This window comes from Triturus cristatus, chromosome 9, assembly GCF_964204655.1.
Source record: "Triturus cristatus chromosome 9, aTriCri1.1, whole genome shotgun sequence".
NCBI classification, from domain to species: Eukaryota; Metazoa; Chordata; class Amphibia; order Caudata; family Salamandridae; genus Triturus; species Triturus cristatus.
This window is the reverse complement of record NC_140592.1, coordinates 456,984,961-457,006,385: the sequence shown is the minus strand read 5'-3', so window position 1 is coordinate 457,006,385 and position 21,425 is coordinate 456,984,961. Positions and strand designations below refer to the sequence as shown.

The 21,425-nt window shown below is 44.9% G+C and overlaps 1 protein-coding gene across 1 annotated transcript in view; it reads right to left on the bottom strand.

The window, feature by feature from the left end:
* Positions 1–396: 396 nt before the first annotated feature.
* Positions 397–21,425, bottom strand: part of LOC146798135 (uncharacterized) — a 238,123-nt gene continuing 217,094 nt past the window's right edge. The window contains exon 6 of the mRNA XM_085625370.1: positions 397–7,088. Coding sequence (XP_085481496.1) covers positions 6,951–7,088 — 138 coding nt within the window. The 3' untranslated portion in view covers positions 397–6,950. The remainder of the gene's footprint in view (positions 7,089–21,425) is intronic.

Below are 21,425 nucleotides of genomic sequence, written 5' to 3'. Positions count from 1 at the left end.
TGTCTCCATGACAACCCACGGGTTCAAAAACAGGGCCCCTTCGCTTTTCAAAACGCGAAAAGCCGGGGACCGGAGCCAAGTAGGTGTGCATGCGGGGCAGGACTTTTGATGAAGTAAGTCTGAGTAGGATAACTTTCAATACGATCCCCAAGCATTTTTCAATCCTCCTTTTCTCCATATGGGAAATACGAGAGATACTTAATTTTGTTAGGTCAGACAATAACCACTCGCCATATTTGTTTCCCTTAACCATCTGGGGTCATTAATGTAGGGTTTGACTACAAAGCTACCCCTAGATGCTTAACGATCCCCTGAGATACAGAAACCATTCGAGAATCGGGTAAGGGACTAAGATTTTATTATTAAATTTTTTTGCACAGAATCAGGAGGGATAAATCATAAATACAACATGATTACGATTATGGCTATTCTTCGCACTAACACTGTATGAATGTGGAATGAATGTGAGGCATGGAGTGTTACACTAGTATAAACATAGACGTACTTACACGAATTGAGATCAGTTTTTGAGTACCACAGCCACCCCACCAATCATCTGTCACTTAATAGTATTAAATGATGACAAGCACATGAGTGGCACAGGTTTGGAAGCAATTGATTACCACTATGTCATAGACACATATTGGCACTAGTGGTTTATTAATTAGTTCCAGAGCACGCAATGTGGGACGTAATCTGGAAGAAAAACAGTGACATTACTATAAAATGTATGTTGTTTTTGTCTTTTCGTTTTTCTCTGTTGTCTGTCTTTTTATCTTTACAGATGGATCACTACCCGTGATTGGTAAATCATCAATCATTGTTACAAGGAGCAGCTACTCTGCCCTTGATTTGCATACAGGATAGGGAAACCCCCTTATATCCTGTCTCCTAGGGAGGCCAATACTTAGCCCTGATGAAAGTCCAGGACCTATATGGCCAAAATAGGACTGAAACATGTTGGCACTAGGGTCTTAGGACCATAAGACTCCTTGTAAGACCCAATCTTTAATTTTTAGTTACCCAAACAGACCCAAGAATAAAGGGAAACCGGGGATCTGTTTGAGGTATTTTAACTTATTTAGCCCCCCAGGTCACCAACTTCTATCAAGAGCTCCCAATACTGTGGTTGAGCCCACCCCGATTTTTAGGCGTCGGGGTGACCCGATGATGAAGCATGACACCACTAGGGTGTGTGAGGGTAAATAAACAAAAAGGAAGACTTTTCCTTGCTCACCTATTGGTGAAGACGTAGGTATTTACTCTAATTAGATCCTTCACATCTCTCCCCACTGAAGTGCACCAATATCAACCACGGTTGATCCGTTAGAGTAATTTAAGTGAAAAATTGATTATATTATAGGAGGAGTTACTCTAACTTGACATCCTCTCTACCCCTCTAGGTAAAGAAAAAAAGTGTTTTTCGAATTTACCTTAAAGTGATTATAAAGTCAAAAGATGGGCTAATGCCTTTCAAATGCAATACCTATTGTTTTGCTAATGCTTATTTCTGCTCATTCAAGGAAGTGTCCTGAAGCGATTTAGTTCACAGACATGCCCTATTGCAGTGTATGCATTCAGTTCTTATCAATGATAACGACAGGAAAGAAATGATTGTAATAAAAACCGACCTTTCGAAAAACAGTGTATAAAGGAACCCTTTTTCTGTAACCCATAACTACTACCTAGAAAGAAATAAAGTAACATTTCGATCAAATAGTGCAGAGCGTATATTTACACTTTACATAAACCAAAAGAAAAACACAAACATACTTTGCACGCGGTGGTAATCCTTTCCATGAGGGCCACAGCGAACATACAACCTGATGAAAAAAATGTTTGTCACTACGAGTTTCCAGTTAGGGATTTTTATTGTCTGTTACAGTGTATTCACCACTCCTCAGTTAGGGGAGAAAACATGTTACGATTACAAAATAAACAAAGGGAACGAGTTTCCCCATATAAGTGAATCTATTTATGAAATTGTTGTCCTGGAACATTTTTTGCCTGTTCTTTATTAATAAAAAATACGTTTTTCGGCTTTGGTTTCTTCAAAATATGGTGGCACGTTTTCATCATTTTGAAAGTTGTGGCACGATGATGACATCCTATTTGCATTAAGGGCCGACATTTAGCAAACTCAGATGTATTTTTTTTCTTGGCTTCACTCAAAACGGTGATATTGTTTTTTTATGAAAAACAAGTATAAAAATATGTGTTCTGCATTTACGTGCAAGGGGTTTAACAGTTTGGATGGTGGAATTTCTCTCCACTCTTGCAGCAGATTTACCATCTCTGGTAAGGGATATTTGGATGTTCTGCCAAGGTTTCTCCGCCAGGGCGACAAAATCAGTCTATTGGAGGAGAAAATGCCGTCCGAATATTCACAAGTGTCACTCACTGCTGGAGGTTCGTCTGCCAGCAAAATGTGGCCACTGAAATTATAATTCCTATTTAGTGATGTTTTGTCAGTATCCACACACTGATGTCTCTAACATGGTTACTTGGGGGCGAAGGGGGTCCCAGAATTTCAAGGACACTATGCTTCCCTTCAAATTAAAGTCCACCCACCCTCGATGACAGACTTTGGCGAGGTGAGTGAGCAGGACATGGTGGTGGGTCGGGAATTTTATTTCCCAGTTGATCAGCCACCATGTTGGCTAATTTGTCTATGCTCTTGCAAAACGGACATCAGAGTAGCCATCTGCCAAACTCAAAATCCCCAAAATATGCTATGTTTATTAAATCGGTCATTTTCCGGGAGAATTTCCCTTATTAAACCCCCTGATCAGGCCACTATGTTTTTTCAAAACCTTAGTTTACATCACTCAAGCAAATTTAAATTAGCTTTAAATCAGCCCTTTTCAGAAGGAATGTCAAAATATTGTCCTAAGCATACAGCAGAGGTGGTTTGTTGATTCCCTTTGTGGGTGGGCGAGTCGTGGAAGACTCTAGCCTGGCTCTAGTCCACAATTAAATAAAAGGGGACAGAGACGAGCCAGGCTGCTATCTTCTCTCGCCCTAATTTGTGCAGTTTTGCAACACAAAAATAAACAAGGAGTATCCTACAATTTGGAGGACAACTGCTGCAACAAAGTATGAGGATGGATATAATACAAAAAAATGCATATTTCTCCTTCCTTTGAACGTGTAGTTTTGTTTTTAAGTCTTCTAATATGTAATTTATATGGCGTGTCTTCAATGGCTTCGCTTGTGCTCTGGCTCTTCAGGCCAAACCAGAAATCTTTTTTTTTTTTGCTTGACTCTCTGAGTCGTGTGGCTCACCCCCCTATAGTTATCTCCTTATGCGCCTAACATGAAGATTCAGCATTTTTAGTAAGGCATGCACATTAAAATGACCCTTCATGGACAGGCGTAACGATAATTGAGGGGGCCCCCCTGCAAGGTACGTGGCGAGGTGAGTGAGCAGGACATGGTGGTGGGTCGGGAATTTTATTTCCCAGTTGATCAGCCACCATGTTGGCTAATTTGTCTATGCTCTTGCAAAACGGACATCAGAGTAGCCATCTGCCAAACTCAAAATCCCCAAAATATGCTATGTTTATTAAATCGGTCATTTTCCGGGAGAATTTCCCTTATTAAACCCCCTGATCAGGCCACTATGTTTTTTCAAAACCTTAGTTTACATCACTCAAGCAAATTTAAATTAGCTTTAAATCAGCCCTTTTCAGAAGGAATGTCAAAATATTGTCCTAAGCATACAGCAGAGGTGGTTTGTTGATTCCCTTTGTGGGTGGGCGAGTCGTGGAAGACTCTAGCCTGGCTCTAGTCCACAATTAAATAAAAGGGGACAGAGACGAGCCAGGCTGCTATCTTCTCTCGCCCTAATTTGTGCAGTTTTGCAACACAAAAATAAACAAGGAGTATCCTACAATTTGGAGGACAACTGCTGCAACAAAGTATGAGGATGGATATAATACAAAAAAATGCATATTTCTCCTTCCTTTGAACGTGTAGTTTTGTTTTTAAGTCTTCTAATATGTAATTTATATGGCGTGTCTTCAATGGCTTCGCTTGTGCTCTGGCTCTTCAGGCCAAACCAGAAATCTTTTTTTTTTTTGCTTGACTCTCTGAGTCGTGTGGCTCACCCCCCTATAGTTATCTCCTTATGCGCCTAACATGAAGATTCAGCATTTTTAGTAAGGCATGCACATTAAAATGACCCTTCATGGACAGGCGTAACGATAATTGAGGGGGCCCCCCTGCAAGGTACGTGGAGGGCCCCCCTTCGGACTCTATCAAGAGCTCTCCGGCCGAAGTGCAGTGCTGAGGGGCCCCCCTGGAGCTTGCCTCCCCCCCGCACTGCGGAGGATGCGGGGGCCTGTGTAACGCCCCTGGCCCCATCCAAAAAGAAAAATACAATCCTTCCGACTGGCAACCTCAGGACTTGTCTTTAGAGTGCCCCGGTACAGGCTAGAAGAAAAACACTGTGAAGTCCGAAAAAGTCTACCAGGCATGAGCTTCTTCCACCCTGTCACTTGTCAACCCACTTAGAGAATGTAAGAGGGTGACTGCAGGGTCTAATGTGGTGGGACAGGGAATAGAAGTGAGACAAGTATTCATTGTTCCAGCTGTGCTTGATGTTGCTGTAGCTAAGCCTAGTAAAACACCCCACTCTTTAAGAGTGACGCAGCAGGGCACTCTGGTCCTTTAACTCTAACATGCCACGTGATTCACACATCACACGTACAACCCCAGGGCCCTCAGTTTGAGTGGACTCTAAATATCATTTTGGCTGTCAATATGAACTGCAGTAATACAGCGTTAAATCCTGGCGCCAAACCCTCATATTCATACCTGGAAGAATTTGTCCCTGGAAATGGCCCAGGATCATAGGCTGGTATTCGGCAATCGGTGCATTACCACAGATTTGTGCATGTTATAACCCATTCCAAATAAGTCAATAGGGAATTCATTTGTGTTCCCCCAGTAATACTGCAACCCAGTATTTTCGATATCACTGATGTTGGGTATACTGGGTGTGGCATTACTGCACCAGTAATACTAGGTGCATTGAATTGCAGCCCTGGTATTCCATTCTATTCAGCTGTAAGTCCATTTTAGTTTTCTGGAACATATTCTTGCAATAACTAAGTACAGATGTGTTCAAATTTTCCAAATCCTTCAAGATAAGGCTTTTTAAGAAAGTAGGTGACCTGTCAGCCTCCCTTCCCTTTTAATTCTGGTACCCTGGCACATCACTCCACTGGTCAGATTAGAAACAACAATGCTTGGAGTCTTAAGTTAACTATTTCCATATAAATACTGAAAACGGAACTCTAGGGACAGGATCGTTGGACGATGGCCCATAATAACAGTAAAGAGCCTATGAAGTGGTCCTTCCTCTCTGTCCGAGACACTGGAAAATGAGGTCTATGAAAAGGATTGTGTCATTCTTAAGCGGGGGGGGGGGGTCTCAGAAGCAGTCATCCCACCTTCATCCACTGGGAGAGTAGGAGGTCAGTGAAGTCACCTACAAACTGTCAAATAAATTTAGTATTAAGGATTCTAAAATGTGATCTCCCAACTGTCAAATGAATTGAATATTAAGAGTCTAAAGTGTGGGGCCGCCCATCAACCCTGATCTGCAGGACAAGAGATCAGGTCAGTGTCTGTCTTCATTCAGACCTCGGATCCTGGGTTCAAAGAGCAGGGTTATTAAATGTACACATTTTTACACAAAGATCCGTATACTGCGATGCAAACCATTGCCACCAGATCCTGTTGTGAAATTTAAAGGATCAGCTGCTGTACAGTAATTCTGATTGTGTACAGGTCTGGAAAAGATTTGCACCCACTGCTTTAAGTTGACATAACATGTTACCATAAGTTACACAGGTCCAAGATGGCGCCTGAAGCAGACTTAAACCCACAAACACAGCTGCTACCACACCCAATGCCAACACAAGTAAATTGTGAGGCCCTTCAGGGTAAGGATATTTAAACTGGGGGGGGGGGGGCTTCCGAAAGTTCTGCATCTGTCCATTAGCATAGTAGGGGTGCCATCTGCCCTAACGCAAGCAAGAGAAATTGCCCCACATCCCTGGTGTAGTAAAAAAACGATATTGGAGGTCCAGTGGGCCCTTTGTACCCCTGGTCTCAACTAGGCCTCATAGACGTTTGGCAGTGACTGCTATGATTTGATTTGAAAAGCGCAACAATTACCCATAGGCATCAGGGCCCTGTAAACAACAGTCCAGAGAAACCTTGCTTCGCAATAGTCTATAGCGGATACAGCCAGGTCTTGAGTGCTTTCCTGAAAGACATCAGCGGAGGGATAGCACTGAGGCTTTGCAGGAGGGAGTTCTAGAGTCTACCTGCTGCAGCTGAGAATGCGGCAAGGAGACTTTGGCTATGGCCGTCCAAGGTGACCTGATCGTTGACACTGTAGGCCTCAATCTGCGGGTTGGAACTCCTGAAGCAGGATGGCCAGTATTTATTTCAGAATATTTTTTAATGCACCACCTCAATTTGGGAAGCAACTCAAACTTTAACAGCAGCAGCATTGTAACCGACCAGCACTTTACAGTCCAAGCCACTGTGACGCCATTATTCTCTTTACAACTGTTTATGTAATTAAAAAACACATATGGCATTAGGAAGGAGAATAAGAAAAAGGTCTGCCTGTCTGTCAGACTATGTGGATACCCCTTCCTCTCTGGCCACAACTCCTGCCCGCCCACCAAGGCTTTGTCTGCCAGTAAATGCGAACAGGGAGGCATTATTGCTTGGTCCACCGCTGTCTGGGAATCTTATTTTACGGCATAAAAAACGTTTTTGTATCTGAAGAACCGCTTTCCTCAGTTATAATTTATTTTAGAAAATATACTTTCTGCCAAAAAAATTAACTGTTCGAGTAGCAAGTTATAACCAAAGCAAACTAAATTGCTCTGGTGTTTCGCCTCTCTCTCTTTCTCTCTCCGCAAAAGTTAGACTAGTAAACTTCGGTTAAAGTCGTACGCCATCTTCAGTTTCTTCTTGCCGCTGGACTGCATCCAGTGCTGGAAAAAGGTCTGCAGGTGATGGGACGGGCTGAATCCGTTCACTGGGATCGAGGTATCTGTCACCTGAAGACGAAGAACACAAGTGGCTGTTAGCTGTTGGTCATCATAAGCTTTAGTTAGAACAATCATGCGGTAAAGGTTTGGCCGAGTTGGAATCCACTGCACCAGTATTAGATGATGGAGACACCTGGGGGCATAGTTATCTTTATATTATGCAGCGCAGCAAGTTGCCTTGCTGCCCTGCATGAGAAAGAACAGTAATGGACTGTACTTATTGTACAGCGCATTCCTGCCGTTTCCAACTACTGGCGCACAGTGTGTTGCCTAGCGCCAACACATGCACTCTTGCACCATGGTGCAAAGGTGCCTGCATTGTTGGGAGGATTGTTTTTGTGCAAGGAGGGGCACCTTCCTGCAGAAAAACAACCTCTATGTGTGTTACAGAATGCAGCACACATAGAAGAGGAAAAACGAGGAAGAAAGTCGGAAAAATAAACATATTTCTCCTCGTTATGCCTCACCTAGGAAGGTGTGGCAGTTTTGATTCATTGCCAGGTTACCACTTATGGTAAATCTGGGAATGCATCAAAATCGATGGTTTTTGCGTGGAAACACCCATGGAATGGAACGCCTCCCTGGGGCAGAGTAACGCAAGACAGTGATTTGCGCTGCGTTACTCTGTATTTGATAAATTGCATCTCAATGATTGTGCCGCTTTTGCATCGGATTGCGAGGTGCAAAAGTGACACAACCCTTGATAAATATGGCCCCTGATTCATAGGAAAACTGGAAGAATCCATCACTTTTTTGAAGAATGAATTGGTGAGTTAGCACGTTTAGTGCAGCAGCTTTCTCTGCACAAATCACTCTCTAAAGAAGCTGAAATATAATATACATTGAGAGGACGCAAAAAGTAACAGTATAATAATGTAATAATCCTACTGTTATGTATGGCTCTCATAGCGAGCCTTTCCCGTTTATTTCAGTTTCTGAAAGTCATAACTCTTTGCTATGACAACCAGTTTTGTTATCAACTGTTGTGATGTCATAGCAAGGAGTTATAACTTTCAGAAACTGAAATAAACGATAGAGACTCTCTATGAGAGCCATACATAACAGAACTGGTTACCAACTGTTGTGATGTCATAAAGGCCTCCCATGCCAAGTGACGGGGCTCTCTGGGAGCCTGTCAGTGCAGATACACTTGTATGCTGTGACTGAAAGCAGAAAGCACAACTGAAGGAGGGCACGGAAGGTAATGGGTTCCGGTTAAGGATCGCAAGTAGATATTTATTTTTTCTCATTTGAGACAGCATGTTATGTATAGCTCTTCCATTATCCTCTGCCCCAGCACAGTACTTGAAGTCAGGGCAGATGATTTTAGGGGCCATCCATAACATAACATTTTAGATGGGTAAAAACTGAGTTACAGGGATGTTTTTCACCTCGGATTTCTGAGTGACATCCTAGGCAACTCGAGCTTCGCTCTTGTTGTCTAATTGACGTCACTTAGAACCCCTTGGTGAAAAACAGCCCCATAATTCACTGTTACCCATCTATAAATTGTTATGTTATGCATGGCTTCCATTGGAATCCTCTATCATGCACACCAGATCCTAACTCTGGTAATTCACTGCTTTGGCGTAGCAACAGTTAATAACAAAACTCATTACTACATTCCAGGACAAGCTGTCAGGGCAGCTAGTCTGATTTGACTAAAGCAGATGGACAGCTGCAGGAGTGGGAAGTAAGGCAGGGATGGTGGTGGGAGGGTTTGTTAAAGATGGCAGGTAAGTTGGATTTGGGGTGGGGAGAACGAATTGGTGTGATTCTGGGATTGATGATCACTAAAAGAAATATAGCGCGCAATTGGGGAGCTGAGACAACGCCATCTCTAAAAGACTGGGAAAGAGATATGGACTGGTGTATGGTAGCCGAAAAGACTATCTACGAAAGCAGAGGCTGTCCCCAAAAGTGGGAATGTATGTGGAATGAATACAGATGCTTCCCATGAACTCCCCCGGTGGCCCAAGTGAGAAACTTTATATCTGATGATGAAGAGGAGTAGAGGAGAGTACACGAGGGAGGGTAATGAACAGACAAAGTACAAAATGGATTATGAAATGATCATGCCATGTTGTAAGATGACCTTGATACATAATGGGGTAATACAATTTATTGTGCGATGTACTATATTATATGTCCTTGTTCAATAAAAAGAAGTTTAAAAAATAAATAAAAGAATAGCAGGTAAGTTGTTTTTTCACAGGGGGGAGAGGTCATGCTACATATGGCTCTCCTATTACTCCTTCACCTCAGCCCAGCATTTATAAGCAGGGGAAGAGCATTTTTGGGGATCATACATGACATTAAATTATAGGTGGGTAACTGTGAGTCACAGGATGTTTTTACCTCGGGGTTCTGAGTGAAATCGTAAACAACTCAAGCTTCCCTCTCATTGTCTATTTGATGTCATTCAGAACCCCTCTGTGAAACACATCCCAGTAACTTAACCTTACCCCTCTGTGAAAAACATCCCAGTAACTTAACATTACCCACCTATAATTCTAGCTGTTGAGAGAAGCAAGTGGCGTGAACACTGGATTCAAAATTGGTTACTCTCCACTTTGAGATCACAGCAATGAAAAATCAAAGTTTTACGCTACTGTGATGTCACTCTAGGATGATTTTCAGAGACCCAAGTGAAGCAACGGACTCTCTCGGATCTCTGCATACACAACAAAGGCCAGAGAATAATGGTGGTACTCTTGTCTTGATAACCACAGTTTTCCCTGTCAACTATATGACAAACCATAGCAAATGGGAGAACACAATCAGTGCTTACTGTGCATTGGGACTCAATGATGAGACCCAAGAAGGCTAATAATGGCCTGGGGTGCTTGTGTACCCATCTACAGGGGACATGGCCTGGCAGTTGAGGTTGCACTTTTGCATTTAGATCAGGACAACTTCTGCTTTTTGTATGACTGTTGTCTCTATGGTGTGGTATAATGGGTAACAAAATGATGGACTGGATAGTTACGGGTGGCTAAGATTAATGAAAATATTCCACAAATCATTTTTTTGATTTCTAAGTGAGGCATTTCTAGTGCAACATGTATGTGGATTTGTTGGTCCTGTGCTCACTGCCCATAGGACTCTTTCTGCACTTCACTGAGGAGTGGCAAATTCAAGTCCGATATGCTTATTGCTGGTTTCTCTGGAGTGGCACAGTGGGCAAAACAATGATGGACTGGAATGCAGCCCAAGTAAATATCAGTGTGTGGTTAATTCAAGCATAACATCCTTTTTTTATATGGTGCCCACAACTAAATGAACTGTTGCTCAAGACAGGAATAACACATGAATAATAGTAGAATTATTTCAAGTTTAACCTGACCTATTTCAACAACTTTAGAAATGAAAGGCTGAGTCTCCTTTGCCCAGTTCTTGCCCAAAATCAAAACTCTCATGGACTCGAAGCCATGGGCTATCTGAAGAGTGTACATTATGCAAGTGAGGTTAAAATAGTGGCCTTCCCCTCTTCTTTTAAATTGTGGCAAATCAAGTGTCCATCTTCCATCCTGACGACAAAATTAGTACCATTAGATCTGGTCACAGTAACGCTTGTTATTTACAGCGCGTAGAAACAGCAGAATAGAGCACTATATAATAAAGAATGTGTTACTTTATTCGGTTTTGATTGGCCCCATAAATATCTTGCTAAGAACTGTCAATTTCCGTGTTCTTTGAATAAATCTCATTTGGGTGAATCTCATAAACCTATTTCTATGAGCAGCCTAGTTTCCATTTGTGTGAATGTATAGCTTCTGAGAGGACAGCATAAATATCTTCCTAGGAACGGTCTAGTTCCATATTTTCTATTAAATCCCTTCTGGTCCGGGGTGTGGCCAAGATGTTGGTGGAGTAGGAGCTCCTCTCCTCTGCTCCATGCCAGGCCTCCTCAAAACACCTGGATTCAGCTGGAGGGCCTCATGGCCCTTACAAACAGATCCAGAAGATCGAATATACGCATCCAAGGGGTGTCTTGTGGAGCAGAGAAGGGGGACATACAGGACTATGTAAATGTATGGATACTTGTATAGCGCACGACTACCCGGAGGTCTCTCGGCGCTTGTACGAATACCGCTGTGGAACCCATCCTGGCTTTTCCCTGTGAGGCGTCCACTCCTGGGCACCCCCAAGGTGAAGGCCAGGCATCCTTAGCGTTGTGGGGGCCGTTGTGGAGATTAAGCAAGCTATTGCCCAGAGTTGCAGAGTGGGACTCCATGATCAGAATGGCACCGAGGCGAGAATTATCAGGTCCGTGGAATTTTTGAGCCCAAGACCCGCCGAGGCAGGGAATTGAACCCTGGTCCCGGGCTAGACCTCTGCATCAGGGTCTGCCGCTCTAATCATTGAGCCACACTTCTCCATATGAAAAGACTGTTTCATCATATACTCCCTAGCCTGGTTGTAGAGGACATCCAACTGGACAGGAGGCCAGATATATTGACCTGTGTGCATTATTTCTGCCAGAAGCTCTATCAGGACTTGTCGCCTGTCACACTTCAAAGATGAAGGCAACTCAAACCTGTCACCACCTTCCTGCAGAGCAAAGAAGTGAAATACTGATGAGCCCACTATTTCCAATTGCTCTTCACTTGGATTAGGGAGGCATGCACCACCCACACTCTCTTGGAGATAGCATTGATATTGGAACTACTGGACATGGCGGAGACGGCATCTGCGGAGTCTTGCCTGGGGAGGTAGGGAGGAACCGATTCCCGAGGCGGCTTGGTAGGAGTTCATCGTTACCATCACTAGGCCCTCGTGAAAGCCCTCCAAAGAGGAAATCTAGTACAAGAGGAAGTGGTTTTTTGACAAACTGTAGATTGATGATCCTGAGACTATTGGCTGATAGACCCAACTCTGTCGGTGGCTGCTGAGGCACTATCCTTACTGGCTGCATTGGACTTCTACTGCTATTGTGAGCAACCACAGTTGGGGGCCAGGTGGCATCCATACAGGTAGCAGGGTGGCAAGGATGGAAAGCGAGGCATGGCTATTGTTCATATTGGTAAGACTGATCACGGACACAATGGGCTGGTACTTCGGTCCCGTTTTCCATTTGGAAACTCCACTTGGGTGGAGGTGTTAAAGTTGCTGTTATTTTTGTTATGGGTGTGGGGGGTGGAGGGGACACAATGGCACATAGTACAATCCTTAACAACCTCCATGCACTATCACCAGTAGGACACGAAAGACGAACAGCTCCCGCACACACGTCTGAGACCTCAAAGCAAGTTTGAGATAGCCTGTCAGCGAAGGTCCTTAGTTTCAAAGCCCCTGCCAAACGCATTTCAGTGCTATCTATGCTTAGGGAAATGGATTTCGACATTTGTTTGTTGCAAGAGACCCATCTCGTGAAGAAGGACTGGGAATGCTAGCGATACAGCTGGTTTACCAAGTAGCTCTTATCATAGGGCCCAAACAAAAGAGGCGGAGTAGCTATATTATTGGCCAATAAATCTATGGGTAAAGTCCTCTGCATCTTTGTTGAAATGCAAGGCAGAATGTTGGCTGTGTTGATCGACTTACAGATGCACGTCTTCACCGTAGGCAACGTATACGCCCCTAACGATAATCTGGAGAGGTTCATCCAGGATACAAATCAGTCTTGACCCTGTGCCTCATGGGAACAGTTCAGACCGAACTGCCAAGCCAGGTCCTCCCTGGACCGGAACCAAGCATCCTGGCTGATGAGGGGTGATGCCACAAAACCGGTCCCAGGTTGCTTGTTTCAGGTCCAGGGACGACCTGGCTTGGCAGTTCAGTCTGTACTGTCCCCATGAGGCACAAGGTCAAGACAGATTTGCATATGGCTTGGTCTAAACAGGGGTGGCATGGTGAGCAAAAGAACAATGGATTTAATCCAGATCTATTGACTGGGGGGAATGTTTGATTTGCTCTGCATTCTGTCCATCATCTGTGTGTCTTTTGCTTTCTCGCCCTAAGTGCGCTGGGTATGACCAGACGTGGGTCCCAGGCTCACGGTGCCACTGAATTCAAGCTAGCCTGGCTGATAAGGGGTGATGCCCTGAAATCAGTCACAGGATGCTTGTTTCCGGTCCAGGGAGGACCTGGCTTGGCAGTTCGGTCTGGACTGATCCCGTGAGGCACAGGGTCGAGACTGATTTACATATGGCTGGGTCTAAACTGGGGTGGCATGGTGAACAATGGATTTAACCCAGATTTATTGACTGGGGGTGAATGTTTAATTTTCTATGCATTCCGTCCATCATCTGTGTGTCTTTTGCGTTCTCGCCCTAAGTGTGCCGGGTATGCCAAGAGGTGGGTCCCAGCCTCACTGTCCCACTGGATTCAAGCTAGCCTGACAGATGAGGGATGATGCCCTGAAACCGGTCCCTGGATGTTTGTTTCCGGTCTAGGGAGAATCTTGCTTGGCAGTTCGGTCTAGACTGTTCCCATGAGGCACAGGTTCAAGACTGATTTGCATATGGCTGGGTCTAAACTGGGGTGGCATGGTGAGCAAAAAAACGATGGATTTAGCCCAGATCTTTTGACTAGGGGTGAATGTTTGATTTACTCTGCATTCTGTCCATCATCTGTGTGTCTTTTGCTTTCTCGCCCCAAGTGCACCGGGTATGCCCAGAGGTAGGTCCTGGGCTCACTGTGCAACTGGATTCATGCTAACCTGGCTGATGAGGGGTAATGCCCCAAAACCGGTCCCAGGATACTTGTTTCCGGTCCAGGGAGGACCTGGCTTGGCAATTCAGTCTGGACTGTTCCCATAAGGCACAGGGTCAAGACTGATTTGCATATGGCTGGGTCTAAACTGGGGTGGCATGGGGAGCAAAATAACAATGGATTTAACCCAGATCTATTGACTGACGGCGAATGTTTGATTTGTTCTGCATTCTGTCCATCATCTGTGTGTCTTTTGCTTATTTCTTATCTAGGCATAAAGAGATGTTCGACCATTGATTGGTCAACTGCCCAAAACTAATCGGATCTGCTATAAGCCGTCTTTACAAATCTACAGAGCTGGGTGGGCTCTCTTATCTGGTTAACATAGTGGCAACCAAAATTACACTCCTCCTGAAAATACTTACACCAAGCACCAAGCTTACACTTCGGGTACACTAAAGCAATGCTGAGACTCATGGGTGACTTTGTGTGAGTGTGTGGGATGCACGGTTACCGAAACGGCACTCTTGCGCATTGCCAGCAGAGGGTTGGGGCTGGGGATCCCCTACATAAACAACAAGTTACTTGCCTTCAGTAATGCCTTCTTTTCTAGAGACTAGATGTAGCTGCAGATTTCTTCCCTTAGAATATTTCCCAGGCGTCAGACTGGATCTTTACATTTTTTTGCAATCCCTCTGTGCACCGGTAACTGGCGTCATTCGGCTCCGCATGGCCCCGTTGGCGTAGTCTGACCTGGAAGTGACATGCGTGGTGCCTATATAGGCCCCCTTCCAGCACGCTGACCTCAGTTCTTAACTATTTTTCTGCACTAGAAACACAAAGCCAAGCTGAGGAGGAGTGCCAAGTGAGGTCATGAAGGATCTCTGTAGACGAGACTTACAAACAGTCCACAGAATAGACAGGATGGGTGGGTCGGTAAGGAACCTGCAGCTAGATCGAATCTTTGCCAGATAAGGCATTACTGAAGGCAAGTAACTTGTTCATCTGTTAGAGACTTCTTGCCGCAGATTCCTTACCTTAGAATAGATACCAAAACAGTCTGTCCCTGGAGATCGTTCTGTGGAATATGCATACTAAAAAGTTCTGGAGAGGTAATTGGTGTGCCTATCAAGGCAATTGACCAGGAAAATGAGTGCGAGAGGGGCGAGCAGTCAATGGACAACATACCAAACCTCCATGTGTAATTCGGTAGAGTCTCTCTGTCATGGTTGTGCTAAAAGTCCTATGGGAGTTACTCCGGTATCAAATTTATGTCTTCTCTCTTTCCTATATATGCTGTAAAATGCCTCATCCGCTGCATTCTCTGCACTAGCACAAGTTTCATTCTTCAATAAAATGATTTATAAAAAAAAAAAAGTCTTGGCGGGACGAATGGGCAAAAGCCCATCTGTCCGGACGTGACTGTCTTGGCAGTAATGTTTGGCAAATGTGTGCAGTGATACCCATGTGACCACCTGACTTTGCACAGAACTGGGACTCCTGTAGCTGACCCAGTGATCGCAGCTTTAGCTATGATCGAATGAGCTCTTGAAGCCTTCAGGGGGTCATTTATTGGCTATTGCGTTCCAGACTCAATACAGAGGATAGCACATCAAGAGATGGTTCTTTTCTAAACTGCCTTCCTCTTCCTCTCCTCCACAAACCCAAGAAAGAGTTGATTTTCCACCCAGAATTCTTGTGTACAATCTATGAAAAAGACAATGCTCTGTTTGGATTCAGAGGTGGAGTTTCGCCTCGAACTGGTAGGATGAGGGGGGTGGAGAAGGTAGGCAGTGAGATTTTCTGCATGACATGAAAAGGTGTAATCACCTTTGGCAAAAAGGATGCTCGGGTTCTAAGAACCAGTTTGTCTGGGAAGAAGGAAGTGTGCGGGGGTTAATGGAAAGCACTTGCAATTCAGTAAGCCTCCTGGCCAATGTGATCACAACAAGGAAGACAGTGTTGATGGTCAGCAATCTTAGAGGGTAGCTGTGCATCAGTTCAAATGGTGAGCACGAGGAAGGTGAGGACTAAATTAAGGTCCTATTAGGACATGATGAAGGGCATTGGAGGAAAAGTGTTGCAAACCTTTAAAGAAACGAGTCACTTGAACAGTGAAGGTTTGTCTGGCAACCACAGAAACGTGAAAATGTTGGAAGAGACACCTTAATCGTGCCTAAAGCAGAGCCTTGCTGGGTTAAGGATAGAAAAAACAGCAGAACGTTGGACAAGGGTGTAGAAAAAGCATCAACAGATTTGAGTTACATACCAAGCTACAAACTTGTCTCATTTTGCAGATGTAAATTGTTTTCGTGGAGGGACATCTGGCTACCAAGATGACATCACACCCTTCTGGAGGAAGGTTGAACCCTCTCAACTGTTGCCGCTCAATCTCCACGCATGTAGGAGGAGAGTGGACAGTTTGGGTGCAGAACCCTGCCCTGTTGCTGCGACAGGGGATCCTCCCGAAGGGGCAATCTGATCGGAGGACAGATGTTCATGCTCAGGATTTTGGAATACCAGACTCTCTTCGCCCAATCCAAGGCAACTAAGATAACTTGCAATGTTCTTGATCTTTTTGAGAACTCTTGACAGGAGTGGTATTGACAGAATGGCATACAGGAGTCCTGAGCCCCACTCAAGATGTCTGAACTAGTTTGAAATTCCCCTGAGTGTTCAAATACCACTGCAAAGCCTGCATATGCCAATGGGCATGTTTTACTAACAAGATGCAGGTGATGAGGCACAGCAGCCTCATATTCAGTCTCACCAAAATCCTGTATGGAGGCTAAATATCAAAATCATAGTCCAAAGAAGCACGTTACATCTACTGTTGGGTCATATTTTCACGTGCTAGGTCTTCTCTGGAAGGTATTTCCCTTTCTGCCTCTAAACACTCAAAAAACACTTATCCAGGCACTAGTGTTAAGGCCCCTGGACTATTGCAATGCCCTGCTGATTTCAGCAGATGGAGCTTCCTCAAATAGACTGCAAGTAGTCCAGAACACTGCAGCTCGCCTGGTATCCAATGCCCCCCCTCGAACAGCCTCCCTCCCCCTTCTGCAACAGCTGCATTGGCTTCCTGTGCGGATGAGGATTAGGTTTAAGATCTGTTGCATTGTGCACAAATCTTTAAATGGCAAAGGTCCCATTTACTTAGCAGATAAATTTACCAAATATTTGCCGCCCAGGTCTCTTCGATCAGGGTCCAAATCTCTCCTTGCTGTTCCTCGCTATAAAAAATCACGCTTAGGTGGTAAAGCTTTCTCCCACCTGGCCCCATTCTCTTGGAACGCACTCCCTGTCCACTTGCGACATTGCCCAGATCACCTACAGTTCAGAAGGTTCCTTAAAACCTCACTGTTATAATCTGTCTCTTTTCTGTTGCTGGCAGTAGCAATCCTACAGCGCGGAGATACCCCTTGCGGAGTGATTCAGGCGCTTTACAAATAAATAAATCAAATCAAATATCCCGGACTTGCTCTTCCTGAAGGATGAAACAGAAACTGCATTGTATCCAGAACAGATCCGATGAAATGTAGCGTCTGAAAGGGAGTCAGGTCTGACTTCTGCACGTTTATAGTGAACCCTAGTGAATGCAGGAGGTTTGCCCTAGTCTGGAGGTGGGAGATGACTGCCTGGGGGCAATCCCACTTTCAACAACCACTCGTCAAGGTAGGGGAAGACTGGAACCCCTAATGACAGCAGGTGTGCTACAACTACCATCATCAATCACCTTGGTGACCACCCGAGGGGTGCTGGATAAGCCAAAGGGGAGCAGAGTGAATTAAAAGTGTTAGTTGCTCACTGTGAACCACAGGTACTGACTGTGGACAGGCAGAACAGAATTATGTAAGTAAGCATCCTGCATCTCCAGTGGTATCATCCAGTCTCCAGAGTCGAGGGGAGATAAGACCTGAGCCAAGGTGAGCAGCTTGCATTTTTCCTTCTTAAGGAGGTAGTTGAGAGGGCGTCAGTCTAATATGGGATGGAGACCTCCATCTTTCTTCGGCACCAGAAAGTAGCAGCAACAACAACCATGACCTATTTCTGATGCCAGTACTCTCTTGATGGCTCGTTTGTCCAGAAGAATCAGTTCATCCTGTCGTAAGAGCGAGAGGTGGTCCACGGTTAGCAGATCGGAGGTCAGGTGGCAAGGGTGGTAGTATCTGTTGAAATAGGAGTGCACAGCCCCACTGGACGATTTGAAGTACCCACTTGTCTGAAATTATTTCCCACTACTGGTGCAGGTGGTACCGAATCCTGTCACCAACCAGATGCCCATGGTGGAAAGAGGGCAAACTCAAGAGACTTCTAGTGGTTCCGCCCCTGATGGTATAATTAGAAATGCTGGCGCGAGCGCGCTGTGGATGTGCCGCTGGCACGCCTAAGGCGTGCCAAAAGCAAGCCCGTCTGCGCCCGTCCAGCGCTCAGCGCCAGCACCCCTACATGTCCTGGAGGCGGTAAGCCAATTAAACTACATTTTACAAGTGATTATCTAAAAAGTTTTAATAGTACAGGCAGATTGGCTGGGTGTTCAAACATTAGTCTGGCTAAGGGGTCTCCCACCTGCTCCACAATGTGTCCTAGGTGCAGCGTTGTGCTACCGGATTTATTGTACCAACCAATCAACCCTCGGAAACAATCTAGTCGGAATTGGATAGACACTTCACAATTACAGGGGCTGAAGTACATTCTGTCGAACGCTAGGTCCCTCATAAAACACAGTGTAGAATGTGCCAGATTAATTGAGGAAGAAGATATAATGGTCGCTTTTATCACAGAATCTTGGACAGATGAGGCATCTGGTCCAGATTTAGTTAAGGCCACGCCCCCAAGCTATTCTTGTCACACCTTAAATAGGCCATCCAGTAGAGGTGGGGGTCTTGCGGTTATTTACCACTCTACCATTAATGCGACCTTTGAAACAGTGTCTATCTCAGATTGTGAGGCACTGGAGTTATGTGTATATTATTCCCATCAGGCTACTTTTAAAGGGACTCTTCTTTACAGGCCACCTGGACTTAGGAGGCCTTTTTTAATATTGGTGGCAAATTTGTTGGAAAGGGGACTCTGTGCCAGTTCTTATACCTTACTGGGAGATTTTAATTTCTATTTAGAGGCTCATGCTGACCCAGATACGGTGACTCTTTTGGATTTCATGAAAAGTGTAGATCTTAAACAACATGTTGTTGGTCCCACTCACACGGCAGGGCACACGCTAGACGGGATCTTTTCGAATAACCCGCAACTTTCTTTTACAGGCTTGCTTCCCTTGGTCTGGTCAGACCATGTGGCAGTATGCTTTGAGCTAGCTTTTTCTAACCATCATGAGATGGGTAAATTAGCCAAGAAGCAAATGATCGCCAGGGCATGGAATAAAATTGAGGCTAAAGAGTTAGAAGATTTACTGAGCTCTACCTCATTTTGCTTGCCTATAGACATAGAAGAGGTGACTACTCATTACTCCAACTGGCTTGAGGCGGCCGACAATAAGTTAGCGCCCAAAAAGGTTTTATACTCCAATAGAGTACAGCCTTCTGCCCCATGGTATGTCCAGCAACTAAAAGACCAAAAACTGAAGTGTAAGTTGTTAGAGAGGAAGTGGAGGAAGGGATATAAAGCAGCAGAAAAAGAAGCATATAAACTAAGCCTGGTGGCTTATAAACACCTCCTCCGGACAACTAAGAGAGAATTCTTTGCCAACCGAATCAATTCTGCCATAAATTCAGCTAAAGAGCTCTTCAAAATAGTCACCAGCCTGGCGTACCCTGGTACACCCAGTGTCCCCTCGAATCAGGAGCTTTGCGATTAAATAGCCAGATTCTTTTGCAGTAAGGTGGAGGCTATTTTCGCAACATTAAATGGTCCTACAACAGATGGAACACTGGGCGTCTGAGAGAGATATAAATCTCGGTCGGGTTTCCACTCGAGTTTTGAAGAGTTCGCACATTTATCCATCGGAGAGATTCATAAGTCATTGATGTCTACTAAATCAGGCTCTCCTTATGATCCATGTGCGGTGGCGGTTTTAAAACTAGCCCCAAAACCCATTGTTATAGCACTGACCACTATGATGAACGCGATGTTCAAGGAAGGACATTTTCCTAAAGCCTGGAAAACCGCATCAATTCTACCTCTACTCAAGAAGCCCCATCTGGACCCGAAGTATCCCAATAACTTTCGACCTATCTCGCGCATTCCTCTGCCAGTTAAATTGGTAGAGAAAAGTATGAACGCACAACTCACTACATACTTACGAGAAGCACAAGTATTGGATCCAACCCAATATGGGTTCAGAGCTGGGCATAGTACGGAGTCCGCTCTTTTAAAATCTACAGAGGAAATTAGGGCCGTACTGGACAAGGGAGGCAAGGCCGCAATGATCATGTTGAACTTGTCCGCGGCCTTCGACATGGTCCATCATGAATTGCTGATGGACCGGTTGTGGGGATGTGGAGTCCAAGGCAAAGCGTGGGAACTTCTGAAGTCCTTCCTTTCGGACAGAATGCAAACAGTGTCACTCAGCACATTCTGTTCTAAACCCTTCTCATTGCCCTGCGGAGTTCCGCAGGGTTCCTCTCTTAGTCCTATGCTTTTTAATGTTTATGTTTCCTCTCTGGCCCCCCTTGATCAAATCCTTTGGATTTGCTCGGACATAGTACGCAGATGACACTCAGATTGTGGTGTCCCTGTTACCAGGGCAAGAGATGGGGACAGAAAAACGATTTCACGCCTGCATGGAAGCTGTGGGTAAATGGATGTCCCAAAACTGTTTAAAGCGTAACTCTGGTAAGATTGAAGTTATTCTGTTTGGCAATGCCCCCAAGTTCTGGACCCCAAGTTGGTGGCCAGCTTCGCTGGGCGTACTTCCGATTCCCACCAGGAAAGTAAAAACTTAGGAGTCCTGATTGATGATAAACTCCATTTAGAACATGCAAGAAAATTATACAGTATCTACCTAAGGAAAATCAATGTACAGTAGTGACTGCATTAACTATGACGAGGCTGGATTATTGTAACAGCCTCTACCTTAACATTCAGGAGCGATTGCTGCATAGACTCCAACTTCTACAGAATTCGGCCGCTAGACTGCTCACAGGGACGGCTAAATTTGCCTCTGTCTCCGGTGACATCAGAAGACTTCACTGGTTACCCATTAAGAAACGGGTGCAGTTTAAATCACTCTGTACTGTTTTTAAAGCTCTTCACGGGGCCGGTCCAGAGCATCTGAAGCAGCAGTTTCAGTGGTATGTCCCAAATAGACCACTTCTCTCTCTAGGAGGAAAATTGGTAACAGTCCCTATCTTTAGAAAAGCCGGCTGGGGAGGTAGGAGTTTTCGGGTAGGGGCAGCCAAAGCTTGGAACGCCCTCCCATTTCAGCTTAGAAATAGCACGGATCTACTGGCTTTCAGGAAAGCCTTAAAAACCTGGCTATTTGGCGCTTAATCCATGGCCTCTTCTGTGAGTTCCTTTGGGAGGTTTGGTAGATAGCGCCAGGACACCTTCGGGTAACAGTTTGCGCTTTAAAAATATCATAACATAACATAACTTCTGAGTTATGGTAACTGCTGTGGGGGGGGGGTGGATTGGGTCGACCTCTGGCTCTGGTTCCCATGGGGTCTCTAGGAGACACGTCTGCAGCCATATAAGGAATGCAATGCCTGCTGGGCATGGTGGCTGGAGGGC